General features: G+C 42.0%; 1 protein-coding gene across 2 annotated transcripts in view; it reads left to right on the top strand.

Moving 5' to 3' along the window:
* The first annotated feature begins 1,731 nt into the window (after positions 1 to 1,731).
* Positions 1,732 to 27,038, top strand: part of LOC147302312 (rho GTPase-activating protein 20-like) — a 35,179-nt gene continuing 9,872 nt past the window's right edge. Inside the window, exons 1-12 of one of the 2 annotated variants that reach the window (XM_086281936.1) lie at positions 1,732 to 4,547; positions 8,330 to 8,415; positions 17,529 to 17,702; positions 18,075 to 18,224; positions 20,019 to 20,060; positions 20,150 to 20,234; positions 20,387 to 20,464; positions 20,887 to 20,953; positions 21,236 to 21,409; positions 21,500 to 21,669; positions 23,165 to 23,329; positions 26,925 to 27,037. In XM_086281936.1, the coding sequence (XP_086138062.1) occupies positions 4,476 to 4,547; positions 8,330 to 8,415; positions 17,529 to 17,702; positions 18,075 to 18,224; positions 20,019 to 20,060; positions 20,150 to 20,234; positions 20,387 to 20,464; positions 20,887 to 20,953; positions 21,236 to 21,409; positions 21,500 to 21,669; positions 23,165 to 23,329; positions 26,925 to 27,037 (1,376 nt within the window). In that variant the 5' untranslated portion in view covers positions 1,732 to 4,475. The remainder of the gene's footprint in view (positions 4,548 to 8,329; positions 8,416 to 17,528; positions 17,703 to 18,074; positions 18,225 to 20,018; positions 20,061 to 20,149; positions 20,235 to 20,386; positions 20,465 to 20,886; positions 20,954 to 21,235; positions 21,410 to 21,499; positions 21,670 to 23,164; positions 23,330 to 26,924; position 27,038) is intronic. The other variant, XM_086281937.1, reaches the window with a different exon arrangement.

The raw sequence follows: 27,038 nt of genomic DNA, 5'->3' as shown, positions 1-27,038 counted from the left end.
AAAGAGGGAAAGAAAAACACCTGTTGAGCAGAATTAAGTGTATTGTTTCGTACTCTTATCCAAGTTTGCTTTTGTTTCTTGTGAAATTCTACTTGTCGTTGTATTTTCCACTCTGTACCAAGCCCAACACGTATCAACAATCTGATGAACACTTCTTTCAGTTTAAGTGGGATTTAAAATAAATGAAAATGAAGTGTTGTATGCTATATTTCCTACTATGAAAGACTCGATAACAGGAACATAAATAGACTAATCTGGGGTTTTAAAATAAATTTCTACCTGCTGGCCTGTCAACGCTCTCACAGGAAAATTGAATTTCATGTTTTTCTACTTAAATTGTAATATGACATTACTTAAATTCTCATTTTCCCCCAGTGTGGACAAAATTAAAAAAAATTTAACCATTGACAAATTGTAAAATGTGAAAACAAAGTAGTAGTACTTGGATAGAACGTTTAAACCCATTTGCAAAAAAAACAAAAAAAACCCTATTTTAAATAAAAAAAAAAACAATAGCGTTATTGACTCAGTGTTAACCTCTAATTTTCAGTTTTGATTGGAAGTTAGGATAAAGATATATTTTTAAGAATGTTATTTTAGCCAGCTTTCTTATGTTTGTTAAAGGAGACATTATAAAATTGCCTCTTATCCAGTTGAGAGCAGAGCTATTACTGTAAGAAATGGAAGCAAATAAGTTAATCTAAAGTCCTAAACCCTTTTTAGGTTACTTTCCCCCCTTAAATCTTCTATCTATAGATGTACATTGATATTCAAAAACAATGAAAACTGTTAAATTATGATTTACTTGTATTTAGATTCATGTGGAAAAAGACTGTAGTCTTGTGAAAAACTTAGTACACCCTTAATTAATTCATCATCAAGTGTGTGCACCTCGAAACATGCAGAGGTTTTGGCAGTTTGTAGGTCTGCAGCATTCAGATGCCTCTTAACACAAAAGCAAGGATGAAAAACATCAGAAATGATGAACTGTTGCTGCCCATTAATCTGGGAAGGTTTATGAGGCCATATCCAAACTTTCCGCAGTAAGATTATTCATAAGTGGAAAACATTTAACACAGTTGGCAATCTTTCCATGAGTGGATTTCCTGGGTGCTGAGTTTGGTCAGAACAGGCACAAAGTGAAAAAAGAAAAAAAAAACTTCATGGGCTTCATTTGGCATGTTAAAGTTCAATTTTCACAATACAACCAGGAAAAGACTGAACACTTATGGCTTGTTTGGAAGGGTTCCTAGGAGAAAGCCTCTTCTTTCTAAAAAAGAACATGACAGCAAAGTCTGAACAAACTTTAACAATTCTACAACAATGTCTTTTTGACCGACTGCACTAAAGTGGAGATGTTTGGTAATGATGCACAGCACCATGTTTGGTGAAGACCATACACAGCATATCAGCAAAAATGGCTCATACCAATCAAGCAAGGCGGGGTGAGGATTTGGGGTTGTTTTGCAGCCACAGGTCTTGGGCACCTTGTGGTCATTGAGTCAATCATGAACTCTGTAAACCAGAGTATTTTAGAGTCAAATATGAAATTGGGTCATGAAATAGAAGAAATCTATAACACAATGGCTGAAAAATAAAAGAATCGAGGTGTTAAAATGATGCAAAGTTCTGACCTCAACCCTATCCGGTTGTTCAGTGATGATGCAACGAATCCTACTTCCAGGCCTAAAGTAGTCTGTGTTTAATATGGCTTTTGTGTTGTTAACATGTTCAATGTTATGTATTTTCTTATATTTGATCTGAAAAAGCTCCTAAAACAGACAGTGATCACTGTTGACCTCCCTCGGCTTTTATTACCGCTAATCATTTATTTAAGCTCAGTTTTTAAAACCTTAGGATGTAACTACAGCCCAGCCCATGCAGCAGTATATGAATGACTAACCTCGTATTGTGGATGGATTATCTCAGTTGTTCTCCTGGCTGAAGTTTGGTCCTTTTACAGCATCTTGCCATGCGATTACATTTGTTCCTGACCACCAAGAACACTCACGGTAACTTTTATTGAGTGGAAAAAAAGTTAGCTTGTTTATATTATGCTAACATAGCTGACTGTTTTCTTACCCCTGACTGTCTTCACTACTAGAGCAGTGCGATATGGCCAAAAATATTTATCACGATATATATTTGAAAATTTGCGATAACGATATAACTGACGATATAATTGATGCCAGACAAAATACAACTCCACAACATTACTAGTGCAAAAAGACAACCTTCCATTTATTTTCACTTAAACAAGAAGCTGGTTTTTATGTACATTAAAGCTTTATAAAAATGTAACAGTGCAAATGCAAATTCCTTGCTGAAAGTTTAACCAAAAGGCATTTCCAGTAGAAATGGGCTGACATATCCTGAGCATAACCATGTATAATATCCACTGAAGTTAAAAAGAGGTGCTTTGCAACATTAAACTGCAGTGTGCAGTACCTATTTTTCGGACCATAAGGTGCACGGGATTATAAGGCACATTAAGCGAAACAAAGCAGTCAGATAAATCAAACTTTATTAAACTCATTCTTCTTGCTTCCTCCACTTCTGTACCATTGATTCGTTAATGCTGTATTCTATCACAGCTGCTCTATTCCCATGTTGTTGCAGTATATTAATGACTAACCTTGTATTGTGGATGGATTATCTCAGTTGTTCTCCTGACTGAAGTTTGGTCCGTTTACAGCATCCTGCCATGCGATTGCATTTGTCTCTAACTATCAGGAACCTTAACGTTAACTTTTATAAGTGGAAAAGTGTTAGTGTTCGTCCACCAGCTTCACTGTTTATGTTATGCTAACATAGCTGTGTCACTAGCGATCACGTAGCACATCATTATATACCAGCTAGCCCAACTTCAGTAACCCTACAAACGTCACTGCTGTTTAGTTTTCTGTCTTCATTTATGCTGGAAGTGATAGCAGAGCTGTATGTTTTAATTTGTTTCCAAAACCCCGCAGTCAGGACATGCTATATTGTATTTAGATAGAAGCTAGCGAGCTAACTCCCTGCTAACTTCTAACTCCGTTAAATGTTATAAATTCCGTTTTCATGGATGCCTGGATGTTAAACTCAATTGTTACACCTGGTAGAGCAGAACGCTGATCATTTTATTAAAGATGAAAGACTTTAGACAGTTTTTCAACTCTCAGTAATGCCATACTTTGTTTGATATATGGACCTGCAGCGGAGTTTAGGTCCAGACACGGTTAGTGACGTCAGACTGAACAATCGGATTGAAATCCTGCAGCAAGACCTTAAGAGAATTATGTATAAACAGATGTCCACAAACCTCAGTGAACTGAAGCAATGTTGTACACAACAGTGGACCAAAATTAGCTAACTAGCTATAGTCATGTGACCTTTGATGTGACCTGATAATGAAGTGAGAGACTGATAAAGTCATACTGAAAATTATTATTTTAAGTCATTAAAGGGTTCTGTGAAAACTTTCTTTTCCATATGACTGACAAAAAGTGGGATAATTCATACCAACATACCTAGTCAACATAGAAAAGCTCCCAAATGTGCCTGAGTAGCCTCCTGTTTTCATGTTTTTATATCAGTTTAGTTCTCGGGACATTGCAACAAAAGAAACTTATCTCATATTCATAACATGAGGTGATGACTGATAACCAATGTTTTTAACAACTAGCATTATAAAAATGGCATCTCAAGATTGGGATATGCGTAAAAGTTTAACATTTTGGCCTTACAAAGGTGTCACTGACTGGGTTTTGGATGTTTTTGAAAAGATGCACGTTAGGTCTCCAGACTGTTACACTCTGATTTAACTTCAGATTAGATAATGAGGTAATTGTGTCACTTGATTTAACAAGAGACCAATCTAACACATAAACTCATTTACAGAGATCTCATTCAGCACACAGTAACGAGCTGACAGTAAAAATAACGGGACTTTTTTCTAATGTTGTTTGCTTGAGTAATGAAACTTCATTGGCCCACTTGCTGAATCCCTGTAGAATTCTCGATAAAAGCTGATCCCCTAAGCAAACAGCTTATCATACCTTTAGCATTGTTTGTTTTCGGGTAAATCTGATTGTTCGCTGAGTAAATGAAACAGTTTGGTTAAAAATAGGTGGACCTATTTTTTGCAGCGTTATGGCGCCGCCTCCGTTCTATGCGTAAAGACGCCTTAAGAAGTGGCAAAGCAACTGATAATCTAGACAGGAGACGCATGAGCACGGCTATTCGTTGATGGCAAAGAGATAGACGAAACCTGAGCTAGTTTTCCTCCCGACCTTTTTTCCTTCTTTATTTCTTTTTTTAATATTAAATTTCCTTCGTGTAGTTTTTCCTTCACGCGATCTAATCGCAAACAAGTTTTTAGCTTGTGGTGAAATGGTTCGTATCTCCGGGAGTCGGAGTTTATTAATGGGATTTCTTTCACTCCTGCATCACCCGAGGACAGCTGGACAGTGAGCCGGAGGGCGTCTGGAGGCTGGATGGACAACATGTCTCCACAGCAGCAACAGGACAGCCTCAGTCGAGGCGGCGCGCAGCAGGAACACAAACGGGTACGTTTGCGCGTAAGAGTCTGTGTTTTCACTCACCTTAGCAGACAGTTCTGCTCTTTTGAAAGTAAAGACAGACTTCCTTCTAATTCATTTCTGTCTAATTACATCGCGTGAAAAGGGACAGCCTACTCACTTTATGAATGAGTGTGTCGGTTGGGAGGTTAGATCAGTGTGACAGGTGTTCAAACAGCCGAAGCAGCTTTTGGGAAATTTTGTCAGTGATAGTTTTGCAGTTCTACAGGAGGTCAACTTATAAGATTAAAAAATAAATCAAGGTTGTAAACTAATGAGTGTCTTCAAGCTCCAGTAAAACACTGATCTAAACAAAGTGTGTCATCAGACTGTTTTAATAACCTACTGATTATTAACGTTGGTAGCCTGTGATGTCATTATTACATCATCTCAAGATATTCTGCCCCTTTTCTGATTTTAATTTTCTTTTTAACTCATGGGTCATAAGAAGAGTAAAATAACTTTTTAAGTTATTTTAATCAATTTATTTTACTTATTAAGAAATAAAAACTTCTTAATGCAGACATTAATACATGAACTTATAGAATGAATAGATTTATAGACGTAAATTTTAGTCATGGCCTTGTCGACAAAATAAACACTTAAAATGTCATAAATTCCTGTATTTGTTTAGATAATTGTGGCATTTAAACGGTACGTGTGAGTTAAAGAGGTGTTCAAATGTGGTGTGTCTTGTATACACTTCACATTTACTCTTTCTGCAGGCTAACTACTTCATACATGTGTTCAAATGCTAATCAGATTTAAAGGGTTTTATTGTTATCGATTATCATCCCCAGGCTGTTTAGTCAAAGCATGCGTTTCAGTTTTACTGGTATTAACTATTCTCTGTGTACCGAAACCATTTCTATGATAAATGCAGTGTCTTCTGTATTGGAAACAGTAGCTGTCAGTCCACAGCTAATCTATTCTGATCATCAGGTAGTCATTCAAGTTTATTTTGGAGTAAAAAGCATCAAATGTTTGTTTGTTTCAGTTTGTAAAGATAGAAACTGTGAAGAATTGTAGCTTTATGTGGTGCAGACAGAATTTGACTCTGTTTGTTATGCCAGTGTCGCAAATCAATTGTTTTTGTGTTTGTTTGTATTTCATGATGGTCTAAAACTATCCCGCTGACAATTAGACTCAGAAGTGTCACTACTTTGTGACTCTTTGTGGTGGTAATTATCCGATAAATGAGTGGAGGTTTACTTGCAGAAAATAAGACAAAAGGCAGATGGCAAGAGAATTCATATCACAGATTAACACGTTTTTAAAAGTTAATAATGATGATATTATACACACACCAAATATAGTGTTCTGCTTTTTTCAGAGCTATTTCCTTAGGCACACTGTCCTGTACAGGCTGCCCTGTAATACATCAAACATCACTTCATTTATTTAAAGCTTTTTTAATCCTTTACTGAAGTGAGGAGGAGACAGAAAAGTGGAAATAATTAAACTGTTACCCATCAAATATCAGACTGTTGTGTTCAATGGACCACGCAGTATTACTGCCACCACTAAAAATAACCTATCAATTAATTAGATCAGTAATAAAAATAGCTTTTAATTATTATAGGTATACATATTGTTCCATTCATTGAAAGTATTTTTTCCCAGTGATTCTTCTCTGCAGTTACTGTAAAAAGTTGTGGTACAAAGTCTTCCTTCACTGCACAGCCAGCGCTCTGTCCTTGGTTTAGTGATAACTGTTACACATCAGCTGTGCTTGATGAATGTGCTGAGTCAAAAATGCAAAAATGCAGAAACACGGTGTCAGTGTAAGGAAAACGGTTTGTGTAAATACTATAAACTCTGGTGGAAAGGGCAGAAAGCTGCATGAGCAATTGTCCTGTTACATTAGTGAGTTCATCATCACTACAGTTATTTTTTAAACTATTTTTAGGTTATGTTTATGTTAGACAAATTGGGGGTTTTTATAGTCGCTGTTTCCCACAGTAAACCCACTTTTTCACGGAAGCTAACATTGGTGTATTTTTAGGACTGAAAGGTAACATTGTAATATTGTAACTGGAGTACAAGGAATGTTTCAGCAGCCTGTGACCTAGCTAAATCAATGTTATTACATTGTGAAAAATGTGTGGACGTGCATGGTGGATGTAGGATGAAGACGGACTGAGGTTTTCCCACATTTAGAATTCTAAGGTTAGTGTTTGGACAGAGTGACATCACGAATTAACATGAAATGATACAGGCTTTCGTGGTCCCCAGAGGATGAATCCTGTCAAGCTTTGCAAGGGATTGCTACAACCCTGCCAGGAAAGGTCACATGACCAAGCTGGCACTATAGCTAGTAAGCTAATCTGCTTGATTGTCAGGGAAACAAACCATTATAAATTAACTGCTAAACTAATAATTACACTTTCTTCAAACATCCAGAAACACATTAATGCATCACAACAGAAGAACTTGCCACTGCTACTGATAGATGTCTTCTTATTTGAAATAAGCCAATGGCTCAAAAAGCCAGTATCATTGATATTAGGCTAATTTAGCGGCGTTATCCCCAAAAGTTATTGCAGTTAACACAGTTGCACCATTCTTTAAAAATTTTCACAGTCACCAAAATGCAACCTGACTGCACTTTTAGCTAAATATGCTGCTCACATTTGTTCCTGAGACACATTTATATGTGAAACTGTTTATATGAAACATGATAAATACCACTAATGACAAGCTAATTATGGTCAGTGGAACCACTGTAACCTCTTTTAGCCTGCTGACATTAGCAGTAGACTTATGAAATCACAGAATGATGGAGCTGCTAGCACGATTAAGAGCTTGTTATCTTTAAAATGTGTTTTCACACTTTTCACATATCTATGACTTACATGTAATAACTACACAAAACAAAAGACTACCTTAACCCACTTAACCTGTCCAAAAACCACTGATCAATGTATTAGCTGATTGTGTTAGTCAGTGTGGTATTCTGACATCCAGTGAAAGAACTGTAGTTATGTAATGTTTGTTTGCAGCCCTGTTTCATGCTGACAAATCCTTCTACAATTAGATTCAATGAAACTTTAATTATCCTTATGTGGGAAACCTGGGTAATCAGATCCTGTAAAGAAAAACAGGATATCAACATGGTCCCAAGCAAGTGAAAGTAGGAAGGTAGCATGAAAAATGTTGTTTTTACACACACTGGATTTTTACTAACATGTGAGAAAGGTCAGAACTGTCATGGCAAAAACAAACAGAGGCTGCTGTGAAATGCTCTGGCATTCCTTTGTGTTTTAAGCTCAGTTCTGCTGTCCCTGTCCTTTTGGAGGCCATAGTCAGCCCTGATGCTGTGATGAATGTGTTGAACATTAGGACACTTGCATAACAAATGAGGAGAGTGTAAACATCACATAAGCATCGAGTCCAACTCTCAGTAAGCACTCACTAAGCAGTGTGGTCAGATATTGTGTGAGTTGCAGTACTAAACCAAAACTTTAAATGACATTATTTAGGTAGATTATCGAGGCTGACAAGCATGTCTCTTTTTTGTGGCAGACAACTTCGCAATTGTTCTTACGATACTTTTTCCACCATTGCTATTTTTTTTTTACCATTCTCATTTCTTGTGAGGTGTTATTCTCTTACCAGCCAATCAGAAACAACAAAGCTCCATATACCATACACAGTCGTAATTTTTAATTGCAAAATAGTTTCTTTGATGGATGCCATGTGGTATGAATTTAATATTAGAAATGTTTCCCTCCCCCTTCATCAGCCATCTTTCTCTTTTGCTTTTTTAGCGCACAAAGTCTCAGAGTTACCGGCGTCAGTCCGCCCCATCTCTGGTCATCACCAAGGCTCTGACCAGGTCCAAGACTCTCTCCAGGTACTGTAAAAGACATGGTCAGGCTGACTCTGGTATCTATGTTTCATTTACTTTTCACTGTAAAGCTAGTTACTGGAGCCACCATATGATCTTAATATGCGGCACCTGTATGTCACAGTGTTTGTGATTTAAAGCAACAACCATCTGCATTGATAGTTAACAGCTTTAATTGTAAATTAAATATAAGTCTAAAATTATACTAATACAATTTAATTGTTAGCCTTGTTTTTTAAACCTTTGTAGACACCTTTTGACAAAGAACAGTAAAGACACTGGTCATCGGAAACACTTGAGGTTGAAAGTCTTTGAGCAGAGATAGATTTAGTGTCTCCAAAGTAGGGTGAATGAGTCACATACAACCCTCTCAGAAACCCTCTTGCAGCCCAGGCCACTGATGAAACCCTGAAGCCACACTCTCACACACGTGCACACACACACGCCCTAAGTGAGGTGTTGGATCTGTTAGGATAGATAATCCTCCTGTTGCCATACTTATCAGAGGATCAGGTAGCTATTAATAGCCTCTGTCTTTGAACATATGCACTGGGAAAGTGAAGAAGAAAACCTTGTTAAAACCTAATAGTAGCTGGTTCACACCTTCTTAGCATGTTTCCAAGCTTCACTGTGATTTTGTCCAACAAATTCACCACTTGTGGATGGTTTACATACACTTATCAAAGGCATAAATGTCATGGTAATTTTGGGCTTTTAATGTTTTCTTTGAACTGTTCTTTGTCCAAAATTATTTAGTTTTTTCTCTAATCCACAAATACACTGCACAAAAAAATAAAAGAACACATCAGAGTTCTGTGGGGGGAAAAATCACGCTGGACATGTGGACTGAGTAATGTGTTAGGAACGAAAGGATGGCAGATCGTTTGATGGCAATTCAAAGAAAACTCTGATAATCAAAATGAAAAAAGAAGTGGCAGGCTGTCACTGCTCATTGCAGCAACTCAAAATGATACTCAGTAGTTTGTGTGTCTCATGTGCTTGTGTGCACGCCTGACATCTGAGTTAATGAGACGACAGATGTTCCTGGGGGATCTCCTCCCAGATCGGGACCAGGACATCACTGAACTCCTGGACAGCCTGAGGTGCAATCTAGCAGCTCCAGGTGGACCAAAACATCATGTCCCAGAGTTGTTCTATTGGATTTAGCCCAAGCACGGCGACCAGTCAATGGTATGAATTCCTTCATCCTGCAGGAACTCCCTGCATACTCTTATTATATGAGGCCAGGCATTGTCATACACTAGGAGGAACCCAGCATCACTGGCCCAAAGATTTCATTCTAATACCTAATGGTAGTGAGGGTGTCGTTACCCAGCCTGCAGAGGTCCATGCATCCTTCCATGGATACACCTCTCCAGACCATCACTGACCACCACCAAACTGGTCATGCTGAACAATGTTACAGGCAGCATATCATTCTCCACAGCTTCTCCAGGACCTTTCACATCTGTCACATGTGATTTGAGTGAAACTGATTAATGGGTCTAACTGTGCAACCTCTGTAGGGTCCAGGTATTACCTCATGGTAGCAGTAGCGACACTGAATCTAGCTAAATGCAGAACTGGTTAAAAAAAAACAGTCACATAAGATGAGGAGGAGAAAAAAGGTCAGTGGTCTCCAGCCGTAAAACCATTCCTGTTTTTGGGGTTGTGTCATTGCTCCCCCTCTGGTCCCCCTGTGGTTCATTTATTAACACCGAAACACCTGAAACTGATTAACAACCCCTCTGCTATTTAACTGACCAGAAGTTTATCCCAAAGTTTAATTGACTTGATGTTATACTCTGATTAAGAAAATATTCACTTTTTACCATTCTGCCAAGAAAATTGAAATTAATTTTAATTGGTTGGTTTCCTGGCATGGACCCAGCCCTGGCGGACTGACCCCCGGCTGCCAAGACTGGCAATAGGGACATGGAATGTCACCTCTCTGGTGGGGAAGGAGCCTGAGTTAGTGCGTGAGGTTGAAAGGTACAGGCTAGATATAGTCGGGCTCACCTCTACACATGGCTTGGGCTCTGGAACCAGTCTCCTGGAGAGGGGCTGGACTCTGTCTCAGTCTGGAGTTGCCCCTGGTGAGAGGCGGCGGGCTGGGGTGGGTATTCTAATATCCCCTCGGCTTGCTGCCGGTACGTTGGGGTTTTTCCCGGTGGACGAGAGGGTTTGTTCCCTGCGCCTTAGGGTCGGGGAACGGGTCCTGACTGTCATCTGCGCTTATGCGCCGAGTGGCAGTTCAGAGTACCCAGCCTTCTTAGAGTCCCTGGGGGGGGGGGGGGGGGGGGTGCTGGAGGGTGCTCCACCTGGAGACTCTGTTGTCCTGCTGGGAGACTTCAATGCTCACGTGGGTAACGACAGCGAGACCTGGAGGGGCGTGATTGGGAGGAACGGCCTCCCTGATCTGAACCCGAGCGGTGCTTTGTTATTGGACTTCTGTGCTAATCACAGTTTGGCCATAACAAACACCCTGTTCGAACATAAGAGTGTCCATAAGTGCACGTGGCACCAGCACGCTCTAGGCCGTAGGTCGATGATCGATTTTGTAATCGTATCAGCAGACCTGCGACCATATGTTCTGGACACTCGGATAAAGAGAGGGGCTGAGCTGTCAACTGATCACCACCTGGTGGTGAGTTGGATCAGGTGGCGGGGGAGGACGCTGGACAGACCTGGTGCACCTAAACGCGTAGTGAGGGTGTGCTGGGAACGTCTAGCAGAGGCCCCAGTCCGCGAGATCTTCAACGCACACCTCCGGCAGAGCTTCAACAGCATTCCAAGGGAGACTGGGGACATTGAGTCCGAATGGACCATGTTCAGCGTCTCCATTGCCGAAGCTGCTGCATTGAGCTGCGGCCGCAAGGTGGTTGGTGCCTGCCGTGGTGGTAAACCCCGAACCAAATGGTGGACACCAGAGGTGAAGGGAGCCACCAGGCTGAAGAAGGAGTCCTATCAGGCTTGGTTAGCCTGTGGGACTCCAGAGGCAGCCGACAGGTATTGACAGGCCAAGCGGAATGCGGCTCGGGCAGTGGCTGAAGCAAAAACTCGGGTGTGGGAGGAGTTCGGAGAGGCCATGGAAAAAGACTTTCGGACTGCCTCGAAGAGATTCTGGCAAACCGTCAGACGTCTCAGGAGGGGAAAGCGGTGCTCTACCTGCACTGTGTATAGTGCTGGCGGAGCGCTGCTGACGTTGACTGAGAAAATTGTCAGGCGGTGGAAGGAATAATTCGAGGACCTCCTTAATCCCACTGACACGTCTTCCGAGGAGGAAGCAGAGTCTGGGGATGAGGGGAATGACCCGCCAATTTCCGGGGGCGAGGTCACTGAGGCAGTTAAACAACTCCTTGGTGGCAGAGCCCCTGGTGTTGATGAGGTCCGCCCCGAGTTCCTGAAGGCTCTGGACGTTGTAGGGCTGTCCTGGTTGACACGCCTCTGCAATGTTGCGTGGAGATCAGGGGCAGTACCTGTGGACTGGCAGACCGGGGTGGTGGTCCCCATCTTTAAGAAGGGGGACCGGAGGGTGTGTTCCAACTACAGGGGGATTACACTCCTCAGCCTCCCTGGGAAAGTCTATGCCAGGGTGCTGGAAAGGAGAGTTCGTCCGTTAGTCGAACCTCGGATACAGGAGGAACAATGCGGTTTTCGTCCTGGTCGCGGAACACTGGACCAGCTCTTTATCCTCTCCAGGATACTTGAGGGTGCATGGGAGTTTGCCCAACCAGTCTACATGTGTTTTGTGGACTTGGAGAAGGCATTCGACCGTGTCCCTCGGGGTGTCCTGTGGGAGGTGTTGCGGGAATATGGGGTGTCTGGCCCATTGCTACGGGCCATTCGATCCCTATATAACCGTTGCAAGAGCTTGGTTCGCATTGCCGGCAATAAGTCGGACTCGTTCCCGGTGGGTGATGGGCTCCGCCAGGGCTGCTCTTTGTCTCCGGTTCTGTTCATAATTTTTATGGACAGGATTTCTAGGCGCAGCCAAGTGGCGGAGGGCTTTCGCTTTGGTGGCCTCAGAATCTCATCTCTGATTTTTGCAGATGATGTGGTTCTGTTGGCTTCATCGGGTGAGGGCCTCCAGCTCGCACTGGAATGGTTCGCAGCCGAGTGTGAAGCAGCGGGAATGAGGATCAGCACCTCCAAATCTGAGGCCATGGTTCTCAGCCGGAAAAGGGTGGAGTGCCCACTCCGGGTCGGGGATGAGTTCCTGCCCCAAGTGGAGGAGTTCAAGTATCTCGGGGTCTTGTTCTCGAGTGATGGGAGAAGGGAGCCGGAGATCGACAGACGGATTGGGGCTGCAGCTGCAGTAATGCGGACGCTTCACCGGTCCGTCGTGGTGAAGAGGGAGCTGAGTGTAAAAGCGAAGCTCTCAATTTACCGGTCAATCTACGTCCCTACCCTCACCTATGGCCACGAGCTGTGGGTAGTGACCGAAAGAACGAGATCGCGGATACAAGCGGCAGAAATGAGCTTCCTCCAAAGGGTGGCTGGCCTCTCCCTTAGAGATAGGGTGAGAAGTTTGGCCATCCGGGAGGGGCTCAGAGTAGAGCAGCTGCTGCTCCACATCGAAAGGAGCCAGCTGAGGTGGTTCGGGCATCTGACAAGGATGCCCCCTGGGCGCCTCCTGGGTGAGGTGTTCCAGGCATGTCCCACCGGGAGGAGGCCCCGGGGCAGACCCAGGACACGCTGGAGAGATTATATCTCTCGGCTGGCCTGGGAACGCCTTGGTATTCCCCCGGATAAGCTGGAGGAGGTGGCTGGGGAGAGGGAGGTCTGGGCCTCTTTGCTTAGGCTGCTGCCCCCGCGACCCGGCCCCGGATAAAGCGGATGAAGATGGATGGATGGTTTCCTGGCATGGACCCAGCATTTAAGCATACTTATACATCAACAGGGTTGGGATCAGGGATTTGATAAGGCCAATTGAAATGTATGATTGCTTTATCTATTCCAAAACCAGTTTCTTTGTGTATTCAGGATGCCTTATTGTAAAACCCAGTTGTCTCCAAGTTTCAACTGTTTAGCTTCTTGGTTTGAAGTGAAGTTGAAGAAATTTTAGGTGGACTCATCCTTTTACACTATTTGATTTACTTTGTGCAATGTACCAGTACCATTTGCCGAAAAACAGCCCCAGAGCATGATGCCACTACCAACATGCTTGGCAGCTGGCACAACGCTCTTATGTTTGAAAGCATTACGTCTGTTCATCTGCCCATAAAACCTTTCATCAGAGACATTTTTCTTGCCCTAATTGGAAGCTGAAATTTTACTCAAGCTTGGAGGTGTCAACTTTGGACCAGGGGCTCCTGTCTTTGTAGGCACCCTTTCAGTCCATGGTGTTATAGAAGTCGCTTCACTGTGGACAAGGACACTGGTGTTCCAGCAGTTTCCAGTTCATGGCAGGCTTAAGCCTTGAAGTTCATGGGTTGTTGCTGAACATCTTAACCAGTGGTCCCCAACTCCAGGCCTCGAGGGCTGGTGTCCTGCAGTTTTTAGATGTGTCCTTGATCCATCACAGCTGATTTAAATGGCTAAATGACCTCTCCAGTTCTCCAGAGGCCTGGTAATGGACTAATCATTTGATTCAGGTGTGTAGACCCAGGGTGAGATCTAAAACCTGCAGGACACCGGCCCTCGAGGCCTGGAGTTGGGGACCCCTGATCTTAACCAATCTTAACCAATTTCCTCCCTTCTTCTCTCTGAGGATGACAGTTTGGGACTTGTCCCAGACTTTTGCAAAGTTTTGACAAATCATTAAATAGGTTTGCTGTGCAATCAGTGCACTCTACAACAGGAACCGTTTAAAGAAATGATTAAAAGGCCAAAATTGTCATGACATTCATGCCCTTGGTGAGTGTATGCAAACTATAAAGCAACTGTAGCTCTACATTTTGGCACATACATTTATAGGGACTGGCACTTGTATAGCACATTTCCAGTGACCACTCAAAGCACCTTTAGACAAACCACATTTAAACATTTATTCATACAGTTTTTTATACACTTTATCCATCTCACATCAATATCCAATTTAGATTCATCAGCTACAGAGTAGGTGGGTCAATTCAGATATCAACGTATGAGCTCATATTGTATGTTGTGTGATAATAAATAAAGATAAAAAGAGAAGATGACGGGGTTATTTATTTGATTTTCAACAAAGAATTTTATAAAACTAGTCAGCAAGTTACAATGAAGACACCACCTGACTGCACTCTGTCAGAGTAGCTGTGATACTACTATGCTAAATGTGCTGCAGATAGTGCTGAACGTGTAAATCATGTACACAGTAGGTGTGGAGCTGCTCTGCTGGTGATGACACCATTTCTAAGTTACTCATAGGGTTGCTTGGCATGAAATAAAGACTGGAAAAAGGGTAAAGCGTTTGCCTGGTCCTGTCCAAAGGTAACCAAATAGGCTCAAAGCAGTCCTGAAACCCACTAATTAACACATTATTTTTTGCTTGTTTGGTCCTTACAAAAACTCAAGAATTTAAGGTTTATCAGGACTTAAGGTACAGGATTGATTTTTGGCGGGGTGCCTTTACTACGTAGACTCTTGTTCCCATTGGAACAATAGGATTAATTAGTGGACTTCTGAGATGCTGGCACAGGTTTATGAAGAGAGATAGCAGCACCACTCAGCCTTTTTCCCAAATTGTTTGAATAACAATTTGCGGTAGGAAAGTTAGAGAAAATAAAATCCTTCTTGTCTTCTTGAGCTTTAACGTGCATTTGTGGTGTAACAACAAACCCAGTTACAGTGGGGTTCAGAACTTCAAGTGTAGATTAAATGATTTGCACATAATTGTATTCAGTGTGGGTATATAAAACCTTTCCAAGGTCTGAAAAAATTTATTTAGTTTTAAGAAGCGAATGGAAGTGCATACTAGAAACACTGTACATGTGCAGTGAGCCACACAGTTGTAAAGCAGTTTAATGGGCTCTTTAAATCTGGTATCCACTTCCTTTATACAGCAGCATCTTAAGTACATGACTGTTTATGACTTGTCTCATCATGTAATTCTGTTTTTACTCAAATACATTTTAGGAATATTAAATACTTTTCAAGTGCGTTACAAGTGTGGTTGTTAACAGGAATCCCATTTTCACTAATTAGGGTTCATGTTCCTAACTTATATTACCTACGTACTTTTGTCTCCATCCTATTTCTTTTTTTAGTTAATATTAACTGAGTAATGCTTCATATAAAATGTGAAACAATTAACAGTATAAGTGAGATGCCTGAGAATTAATTAGTAGTTAATACGAATTGGAATTTATATTGTAAAAATAGCAGAAGAAAAAGGGCTAGACCAGTGAGGGAAAAACAAAAATTTCATCAATAAAACTTTTAAAAGTTCTTCTCTGGCTTCCAGAGTACTTCACTCGCACCCTACTCACCAGTGACTCCCGTGAACTTTACATAAGGGAGAGTGCTTTGATGTACTTGCAGGCTATCTTGTGTTGGGTGATTAAGGATGCCAGAAAGAGACAGAGATCTGAAGTGAATAATCTAATAACAGAGACACTAACCTCTCGGCCTAAGAGGCAGAGGCTGACTCTTTTTTATTACCTACAGGGACGTCCAAAGATGCTTTGAGATAAACTAATGTTGTAAACCTCCAAATATCTTCTTGCAAGACAGAAAAGTTTCGACCAATGAGTTAGCTGCTGCTTAGCATTATAAGTGAGTCACGCTGCTTCAAAAACAAGTTACTCTATTAAATAAGAAGTGGTAGCACAGGTCATATCAAAGTAATTATTGTAGTAGAACATTCCTGAGGCATGAAGCATTCAGGTGAAGGCTGTTTGCTCTTTTGTCTCAGGTACAATATTTATATTCAATTCAATTTTATTTATACAGCGCCAAATTACAACAGCAGTCGCCTCAAGGCCAAACCCAACAGTCATATGACCTCCTCTAGCGACTCCAGCAACAGTGGGAAGGAAAAACTCCTTTTTAACAGGAAGAAACCTCCAGCAGAGCCAGGCTCAGGGAGGTGCGGCCATCTGCTGCAACCGGTTGGGGTGAGATAATGAGGACAGGATAAGAGAACCGCTGTGGAAGAGAGCCAGAGGTTAATAACAAGTACAATTCATGGTTCCTACTCCCCTTTCCCATCAGATGACATACAGTTTATCTTAAAAATTAACATTTAATTTCAAAAGGGAAAAAAAGCAAACATTAATTACTTTTGGATTCTGTATGGGGTCGCAGTGATAGACTGTATATAAAAGAAGGATGTAGCGTCCTACAGTGTGACACTATTGTGAGAGTGCCTCGAAAGATTAACAGGTGACTTAGATCATCATGTAAATTAATGCTGTGTTTTTCATCTGATAGTATAACTCACTGATATGCTGAGATCATTTCAACTTTCAAAAATGTTATAAACCAACATATGAACTCTGAATGTTATCGTTTAAAAGTATTACAGTACAGTGCTACATAAGTTTGTTAGCATTTTGTGAAAGTGCTTAAATATGCTCTGTTTGTAAAGATCTTTAGTCATATTAAATTACTAAATGTGAGAAGAAATGAGTGGAGAGAATTTCACTGTTGTAACTGGTGTTCTTTACTTTTCTTTGAAATTCCACCCTTGATAAATGGATTGATACTTATACAATGCTTTTCTACTTCAGCTAAGCACTTCTGTTTTGCCTATAGAACCTTCACGCACCCTCACACTGTGATGCATTCAAGGCAGCTTGAGGTTTAGTGTCTTCCCCAAGTAAAACTTTCAGAGTAAAGTGATTTGGGGAGGGCCTGCCATGTAACTGAGCAGCTTCTCCTTGAAGGACATCACTTGCTTGTCATCTTTGATGTACTGCTGATGGTCTTCGACCTTGGTGCAATTACCCAAACTGCACGCTTTTGAACCACAGCAGACAATTAACACATAATATTTGATATTATTGGCTGGAATAGCAGCAGAGCAGGAAGAAGCTGCTGTTCTTCTAGTTTAAACAGAGCCAAAGCTTTTAATGTGAAGGGCTGCTGGAAAAACCACCAAACTCATAGAGAACCCCACTGATTAAGTGAAAGAGATGTATCATAAGTTGTCGCAGTGTATTGAGGTTAATCTGTTCCATTTATTCATGTTCCAGAGAAAGCTTCCTGGTTCCCATGTGTCCAGAGACGTGTCCGCTGATCCAGTCCTTCCTGACTAGTTCTGATAGGTCGTTTCTTCTCCAAGGACATGCTCAGTTAAAGACGGGGATGCAGACTCAGGACAGACACCTCTTCCTCTTTACTGACATTCTGGTGGTTGCCAAAGCTAAGTAAGCACAAGTGTGTGTGCTTGCGTGCGTGTTTGTGTGTGAGCATGTATTCATATCTTTGTGGGGACCAGAAATTAGAAGTTCACTATACTTGTGGATCAACAGCCCAAAATCCTGGTCCCCACAAGTTTGAAGGCATTTTTGAGACTCAAAGTGTTAGGCTTAGGCTAAGGGGCTAGGGAAAGCATTATGTTAATTAGATGTCCCACAAGATATGAATACCCGACGTGTGTGTGTGTGTGTATTCTTTTCTTTCTGTGAAGCAGATTAGGAACATTTTGGCTGTTCTTCCTGTCCTTCACACGGTAATTAGGTTAATGCCTGGGTGTAAGGTTTAAGTGTAAGGTGTGTGTGTGTGTGTTCTGTTCCTAGGTCAGCCAACCACTTCAAGCAGAAAGCCCAGGTGCGTGTGTGTGAGATGTGGACGGCAGGCTGCATGGACGAGGTGTGTGAGGGTAGCACAAACCCAGAGAGGAGCTTTGTAATGGGGTGGCCCACCTGCAACTGTGTCGCTACCTTTAGGTATCACGCACAAAGATGCACAGCAGTACTACACACATGCTGCACTCATACGGACACAAATATTCACACACACACATACACGGTGGTGAATTGTACTTATTTTAACACATTTTCTTTTATACCAAGGTGTTTAGAAGTCCTTAACATGGGCTCATTGTGATGTGGTTGACCCAGAAACGACATTTGTACAAACTTTGTTCACGCTGACGCTGCCTCACGTCAACAGCTGTGAAGGTGTTTATGTTTCCACAGAAAATATGCTGCTGATGCTGTAAACTTGACCTTAAATGCCAAAGGAACAGAAAACAGACAGGATGAGGCAAAAGAGCTCAGTGACATCCTACCGTGCAACCATTAACACATCAGGCCTTGTTCTTATCCATTATTTTCAAAAGGAAGTTCTGATTCCTGCTTTTATGATGAGGAGTAAAAGTATTTCATCGTGAACTGAGGTTCACGATATATATATATATATATATATATATATGTGTCAATTTAAACATTTGAATAGTGGAAGAAGAGACTTTTTTGCCTTTAGCATTCTGTTTGTTTCGAGCTTCCACGTGTCTTGGAAGAGAGAGACATGCTGATCTTTGCCACAGTTGCCAGGTGATGTTATCTATATGTCCAGGGAGCTGATGAAGTTTGAGCAGCAGAGTAAGAATATAGGCCAAGAGGCACTGATTGAGCTACAAAGCAGGATTTGATGCACCCTGAATCATGTCAGCTTGGTTAGGACAGAAACAAAGGGCAAGTAAATTTTCTGTTAGATATGTGACACTTTTTCTTTGTTCTTCTGTTTGTTAGCAGGGTTAGTCAAAATGTCTTGGACTTATTTGAATCTGTAGAATTTGGGGTGTGGGGTTTAAATGAGTATGTTTTGGAGTGTTGCTTTGCTCCAGGAAATCTTGGAAGAACCCATTAGCAAAGAGAAAAAGGGTAACGCCTTTATGTTTTGCATCAAATCTTCACTAAAGAAAAAGAAAATTGGGAGACATCAACTTGATGTTGTCAAGAGAAGTAACACCACATTGCCTGAAGTCATTGCAGGAATCCTACTCTGAAGGAAGACTAAGGCTGTTTTTTATGCTCACCGCTGACCCCTTGTCACCTGGAGCTGTGCGACAAATTTGACGTCACAACTGCTGGGACATGCCGCAGTTTAGGTCTTATTTCTGCACTCTGCAATGTCTTGGCTTTCAGTTTGGATTTCCTCTTTTCCTATATCGGCGGTTATGTGTTGGTATTGTCTGTGTGGTGACACCTATCGTTCAGGTGAATACTGCAGCAGCTACCTGAGCCTTAACAGCAGGCTTAGAAGTGGTTGCTGAGAACGTTAGCAACAGACTGTGAAGCAGCGGGTGTACTGTGGCTGTAAAAGTTTTATAGTCATGGATTAAGCAGTAACACCGTCTGCAGTAGTTTGCATATTTTGCGTGTGGCATGAGCACCAGCAAGACCCACAGAACAGACACATAGATCAGTGGGTTGCAAAGTGGTTTGCAGATCTGCGGCAACTGTGTGCAGACCAAAGCAACTAAATATCACACCCTACCTGCGTGAAGTGGATGTGCGAAAGGGCTGGGACTGAGATCAGCTGATCTGGTAGGCTGAGATTCTAGCTAAGCTTGACTTTGTGACCTGCAACCTGAAATTCTGCAGAATGCTGCAAGTTGCTGTACTTAAAAAAAGCAAAACAGTTAGTATTATGACCCACTCACTGACGCACATGAACGCACACACACAGTCTGCAGTGATACATGATGCTCTTTTGATGTTTGTGCTTCCCTTCAGCTCAGCAGAACAGAAGGAGAAATGGCTCGCCCTCCTTAAGAGGTACACTTCCTTCATGTGTCAACAAAGTATCGTATTTACTGTGTGTGTTAGAGAAAGAGTTATTCTTACAGGCACTATTTCCTTTCCAGTCGTATAAAAGAAGAAAAAGAGATAGAAGAACCGAAAACCATACCTGTGAGGGTGTACGGGAAAGGAATCAATACATTTGCTCTTGTAAGTTTTAAACTGTAGGGCCTACAGCTGATTTATTTGTGTATACTAGTACAACTGTAGGGTGTTGTTACAACTCGCAGTGCAGTGCGATGCTCTGTTCATCCTCCTCATCAGTATCTCCTGTGTTTCTGTGCTGCTTTTCCTGTAATTAGGCCAAAACGATCCCAGTCAGCAACTCAGATTCAACCAATGAGGTGATCCGCCTGGCCCTGCAGCAGTTTGGCATCATCGTAAGTAATAATCCAAAAACACTTTATTCATAAAGTCAATCCAACGTTTAGCCATGTGCTTGTTTGTAGTTGAGTATGAGCGGTGTTCTTTTACCTTAATACACAGCACCGCACCTCTGATTATTATTAAGTTGTCATGTTTCAATTCAAATGTCCAGTGTTTGGCTCTTTACCTATTTTATAATACTCACTTTGGCCATCTGATGAAAGAAACAGTGCCCGACCTTGCAAAAAGCCAGTGAAGCTCAGTACTGTGTTTTCTTACTTACCCCACGGTTGTGTGAACACAAACAGCATGTGAAAAGTCAAAAAGAATACGCATCTCTGCTCTGCCTGCTGTGGTTTTCTCTCAGGACTCCTTTGTGTATTTTGTTTTCCTGACTCCTTGACTCTTCATCTTTCTTTTTCTTTTCTATTTTTAGGGAAATATCAAAGACTTCCAGCTGTGGGTCCTCTCCAAAAGGGACAACGCCCCTTATCCTCTAATTGGTAGGTGAGCTTGGGGCACACTAGTTGAACAGACTGTCAGTTGTTTTTCTGTATTTAGTTTGTTTCCTGAACCAGCTGTGTGATTCTCTTCCTTTTGATCTTCATGTGCATGACACAGGGGTGAGATGGTTTTTTTTAGGCACACTAGTACCTTTCATCCCTGGAGACGAGTGTGATGCAGCTCCAGAGAGAGTGTGTGCTCACTCATAATGTGATCTTGTTTTATAGCAACAACACTGAGCCTTCAGGGAGCACTATTGTCTCTTCTTCTCTCTCTCTTAGGTCATGAGTTTCCCTTCAGCATCCACATGAGTCATGTGAGATACTCTCAGGGAGGAGGCAGGGATGCTGCTGCTCCACCTGCAGACAGACTGAAGGCAGAGCAGCTGCAGGTGTACAAGCAGTTTCAGTTCATCCTCAAGCCTCGACCTGTTGAGCCGCCACAACAGCACACAGGTAAAATCATCCATTCTGTGTCAAAGAAATTCAAAATAAAAATTAGAGCATTACAATTTCATGCTTTCTGGGCTGCTGTCATCTCTTCAGATTTCTCTGGGAAGCCATTCAAAAGGAGGCGCTCGCTCATCGCCTGGGCCTTCTGGCGAGGCTCTTCCTCGAACCTGAATGAGCTGTCCCTCAGCACTGCACGAGGCTGTTTGTTCGGCCAGCCACTCAGCTCCGTTTGTGCAGGGGACACTCTGCCAAAGCCAGTCATGGTGAGCGTGTGCACTGAGTGACAGAAAGCACACATTTCATTTGGTTCATGGACGTTTTTATTGACATCTTACAGATCAGCATGAATGTAAATATTAACCTGAAATTTTAACCTGTTGATACAATCTTTGACACTTATTTTTGGGCAGTTTTCCCATTTTTCTTTGCAGAACCTCTCAAGCTCCATCAGGTTGGATGGGTAGTGTCAGTACACAGCTATTTTCAGAGCTCTCCAGAGTTGTTCAGTTGGATTCAAGTCTGAGCTCTGGGCGCTCAAGGACATTCACAGAGTGGTCCCAAACCACTCCTTTGTTATGGCTGTGTGCTTAGGTTGTTGTCCTGTTGCAAGATGAAGCTTTTCCCCAGTCTAAGGTCCAGAGTGCTCTGGTTTTCTGAAGCAGGTTATCATCAAGAATGTCTCTGTGCATTGCTGCATTCATCTTTCCCTCGACCCTGCTGCTATAAACATATTCCCACAGCATGTTACTGAAACCACCGTGCTTCACTTTAGGGATGGTATTGACCTGGTGATGGGCAGTGCCTGGTTTCTTCCAGACATGACACTTGGCATTCAGGTTAAAGAGTTCATCAGACCAGAAAACTTTGTTTCTCATAGTTTGAGTGTCTCTCAGGTGCCTTTTGGCAAACTCCAGGCCAGCTATCACGTGCTTCCATCTCGCTAATCTACACTGATGGATGCAAAGGTGGTTGTTCTCCTGGATGGGTCTCCTCTCTCCACAGAGCTGGAGCTTTGTCATAGTTACCATCGAGTTCTTGGTCACCTGTCTGACTAAGGCTTTTCTACCCTTATCTCTCAGAGTGGCCAGATTTAAGAAGAGTCTTCCTGGTTCCAAACTTCTTCCATTTATGGATCATGGAGGCCTCTGTGCTTATTGGGAACTTCCCCAGATCTCGGAGGTCTAAAGACAATTCTTTGGACTTGGTTTGTGCAATAAAAGAGCTTATTTTTAAGCATTGGCTGCATATTTTCACTGGCTTTGAGTTTGGGCCTTTTTCCTCATCTTGGCAAAGTAGGTATACAGCTCAATAACTCAATAACCTCAAATTTAAAAACTTTTTTAAAAAGTGTCCTAAAAAATTATGGTTTTGCTCAGATAAACAGTTTGATTCTCACATCCTGTGAGTTTATTTGCTTTGTGTCAAAGAAATGAGCTTCACTAGCTCATCAACTCGTATTGAACTCCTTTTATGAAATTCTGCACGTTCCTTCAGAGTGAATAGAAATGAACACCAGCATATTGCTAGCTGGGGCAAACAATGGACTTATACCCTACACTCAGTACAGAACCATGGCCTGACTTGTTTGTCCCACAACAACCAGGCTGGCTGGATTATGCACTTGAATTCGGAAGGGAGAAATAACAGCTGACAGCAATCTGCAATTTACTGACATCTAGTGGTGAGATTTTACACACTGTACCTTTAAAAAAATAAACAAGGATGCACTCTCTAATTTTTATCTCTTCTCTCTCACAGGACATGTTGACGTTTCTGTACCACGAGGGTTCGTGGACACGTGGGATTTTCCGTCGGCCGGCAGGCGCCCGAGCTGTCAGGGAGCTGCGGGATGCTCTGGATGCTGGAGAATCTCAGCTTCCTCTGACGCGAGACCACATCTTCATCATAGCTGGAGTCTTTAAGGTGGGAGATTGGTTTACAGCACCATGGTGTGCTCTTTGTGTACGTGAATCTCTGACGCTTACTGACCCACATCTGTTAAGACGGCATTAATCAGCTTCTTCTGCATCTTTGTAGTGTACGCAGCTGCAGGACAGCCTGTTCATAGCAGAGGAGCATAGTACGCTTGTTAATATAATCTAGACTATAATCTTGTTTAATCTGGAGGGATAACAGAGCCTCTGTGCATGAGTGCTTAAACTCGACAACGTCTTCACACAGCGCATTCAGTGTTAATTCGAAATAATTCTGTGTTATTCAGTGTTAATTGTTACTTCCAATTAACACTGAATAATTTCTTGTAATAATTTCTCTACTTTATGTAAGAGGACTTTTTTACTCCGACTTAAACAGACCAACCAGAACCTACTGGATTCAGGAACAAAAGTTCTTCATACATGCACTCCCATCAATTAATCTGAATGTCTTTTTCACTGTTGTGCTGTTGCACAATTTCAGACTTGGGAATATGTATCTGTTGCAACAACAACATAGCACAGGACTGAATACATTGTCACATGAGCCAACGGGCACACTCAAGATTACAATGTGGATTTGTTTCCTAAGGCGCTCAACTCACTAAAGGATGATTAATTTGCAGAATGCCCTAAACCACCTATAGGTTCTTATCTACATCTATACAATCGGTGCTCCTGTAGCCTGCGTCATCTCCACAGCACCTACAAGCTAACAGGCTAGCTTACACAGCTTGACAACAAAGCAGTCGATAGTGATTTCAATTCAAGTACATTTAGCACAAAAGAAAAACTCTCAACTACAGCTACGTTTCTATTACCCCATCACATCTTCACATCTCAACTGATAGAGACAAGTTTAATTTGAATGTGCAGTTAGATTCATCAACAGGGACACATGGGCTGTATATTCAGGGTCTGCAGCCTTAAAGTACGCAGCCTCAACGGTCCTCAAGGGCCGCGTACTCAAAGACGGAAGTGTGAGGCTTGTGAAATGGGACGGTCTAGCCTCCGTCGCGCTGCCCAGGTTGCCTAGCAACCATGATAGCTGGAAACGTGTGGTTGACAGAAATGAAGGAGAACATATTTTGTTCATTTGTTTGTTTGTTTCTACAAGAGCTTTGTGTGATTTAATAAGTATCTGAGGCTGAGACCACAGGACTGTAAAACATGATTGTTGGGCTTCATATCTGTACTGAACAATCATATAAGATTAGCTAGTAAATAACAAATAGTTAATGTTGTTCATGAGACTAAAGTCAGTGTAAATATGATATGGCCAATATGATAGTTATTATATTAATCATTATTAGTTATTGCAGCAGTGAGTTTGAACTCTCAAATCAAATCACTTCTATTGTCACATCACATGTGGAGGTACACTGGTACAGCACATGTGAGTGAAATTCATGTGAGTGAACTCTGTGTCAAATACTGAGCTTCAGTAAAGATTCAAGTTGCAGCTATTCATAAGTCCTAACACCTTAAATCTTCACTCAAAGACACTCAAGTATCTTTGACAGTGTATATATAGATGTATTATACATAAGAGACAAATGTTGTTCCTTCAGTATGTATCAGGGGTGCAAAGCCTCACAGATGATGTGCAGCAGTGGGTCCCTCAGTCTGTCCTCACTCTGGACACTTGCAGTTGTCACACATGGAAATCAAATGTGTGATAAGCTGCAGGATTCAAACACAAGTGTGACTTATAAATACATGTTCATACTTTTATTCCACAATCAGAGAGAAAGAAAAAGAGAGAGAGTGCAGGACAGACAGACAGGTGACAGTCTCAGGTGTATACACTGCTACAAACAGGAGGATTTAGTGTTTGTGTTATTACGAGTGCTAAACAAGAAGAGTTCCCAGATGGTACAGTGGACACATGTGTGACTCCTCTGATTAAAGCATCTTACTTTCAGCTTAACGAGTGAACCGTCAGCTCGTTCAAACACACATTTAAGTCCGTTTGGCTCGACACCACCGAACAGGGGCAGCAATATAACATAGCTAACATTAACAGTGCAGTGAATCGTACTTGTGCCGTGATATTCAGGACTGCAAACCGAGCAGCATCACTGACTTTCAGCTTGTTGTGTTTGTGGATATATCACTGACTTTAATTATCCACAAAATCATCACATTCTCTGTAAGATTAAGGTCAGCTATTGTATTATTATATTTTAAAGGCTTTAAAAGCAAGTAAAAGCTGAACGTACAAACATCGCTAATGGCAAATAAGTTTGCCGACATGTGGCCAACAGTAATGTTTTAATGTTCTTCATTATTAAACATTTGCACATAAATAAGTGACATAATATTCAGTACTTGGGGCGACCGTGGCTCAGGGGGTTGGGAATCGCATCTGTAACCGGAAGGTCGTCGGTTCGATCCCTGGGCTCTCTGTCCAGGTCGTTGTGTCCCTGGGCAAGACACTTTACCCTACTTGCCTACTGGTGTTGGCCAGAGGGGCCGATGGCGCGATATGGCAGCCTCGCTTCTGTCAGTCTGCCCCAGGGCAGCTGTGGCTACAACTGTAGCTGCCTCCACCAGTGTGTGAATGTGAGAGTGAATGAATAGTGGCATTGTAAAGCGCTTTGGGTGCCTTGAAAAGCGCTATATAAATCCAATCCATTATTATTATTAGTACTTACTTTTCACAGTTTACTCTTCGGCCGCTCCACAAAATTATCCACACCGACTGCCGCGCTATGAATTGTGGAATATGTTGGGCCACGAAGTCTACACTGCCACAGCCTTAAAATTCAGGGAAATGAAGGACGCATTTGAGGGCCGCATTTCGAGCAGCCTTTGAACTGGGACAGCCTTCGGCGCGCCACTGTGACGTAATCGGCCTTAAAATGAGGCCTTTAAGGCTGCAGACCCTGAATTGGGATACAGCCATGGAAAAGTTGCAGGACACCAACCCTCGAGGGTTTAGGGTGATACAGGTAGATATGTATCCACAAGATCAGAATAAAATGTCATTATGTTTTTTTGCATCAGGGTGTATTGCAATTTTCTTAAATTGCCCTTTTTTTATTGATTTTTTTTTTTTTTTTTTAAGGGTTTTGAAACTGTTTGCTGTGAGTTTGTTGTGTGGTAAGCTCCTTCTAAGTATATTCAGAGTGCATGGTTTTGGCCCTTGGAGATCCAAGTTTGACACTTCAGATCACTCCTCTTTTTGATCTAAAATGACCCAATTATTCGGTTGAGAAACAGGTTGTCGTGGATTGGATGTATGATCTGTATGAACTCTTCAGAACTGTAATCAGAATGTGTGATTATGTAATGTTATAAAGGCTTGAGCTCGTTAGTGCCAAATAACAACAGTCAACTTAAGAGGCTTTATGTTATAAAGACCCCACAATAATAAAGAGAAAACCCCAACAATCACAGGACCCATATGAGCAAGCACTTGGCGACAGTGGGAAGGAAGATCTCCATCTTAACAGGAAGAAACTCCGGCACAACCAGGCTCAGGGAGGAGCAAAAGGGTTTCTTATGTGGAACAAAAAATTGTTCCTTTCACGATTGATATGTTCTTTCTTCTTTTACTGTTGGTGCATGCTTGTCTTTAGGATTTCCTGCGCAGCATCCCGGGCAGCTTGTTGAGCTGTGAGCTCCATGAAGACTGGATGGAGGTGCTGGAAGAAGAGGAGGAGGAGGAGGAGCAGGTGCAAGATGTACAGAGG

The sequence above is a fragment of the Aulonocara sp. 'chitande type north' Nkhata Bay genome, linkage group LG23, assembly GCF_057382095.1.
Source record: "Aulonocara sp. 'chitande type north' Nkhata Bay isolate Kocher_YH1m ecotype deep benthic linkage group LG23, A_spYH_male_GT1.1, whole genome shotgun sequence".
NCBI classification, from domain to species: Eukaryota; Metazoa; Chordata; class Actinopteri; order Cichliformes; family Cichlidae; genus Aulonocara; species Aulonocara sp. 'chitande type north' Nkhata Bay.
Note: the sequence above shows the minus strand (reverse complement) of the source record. Positions and strands in the feature narration are given on the sequence as shown.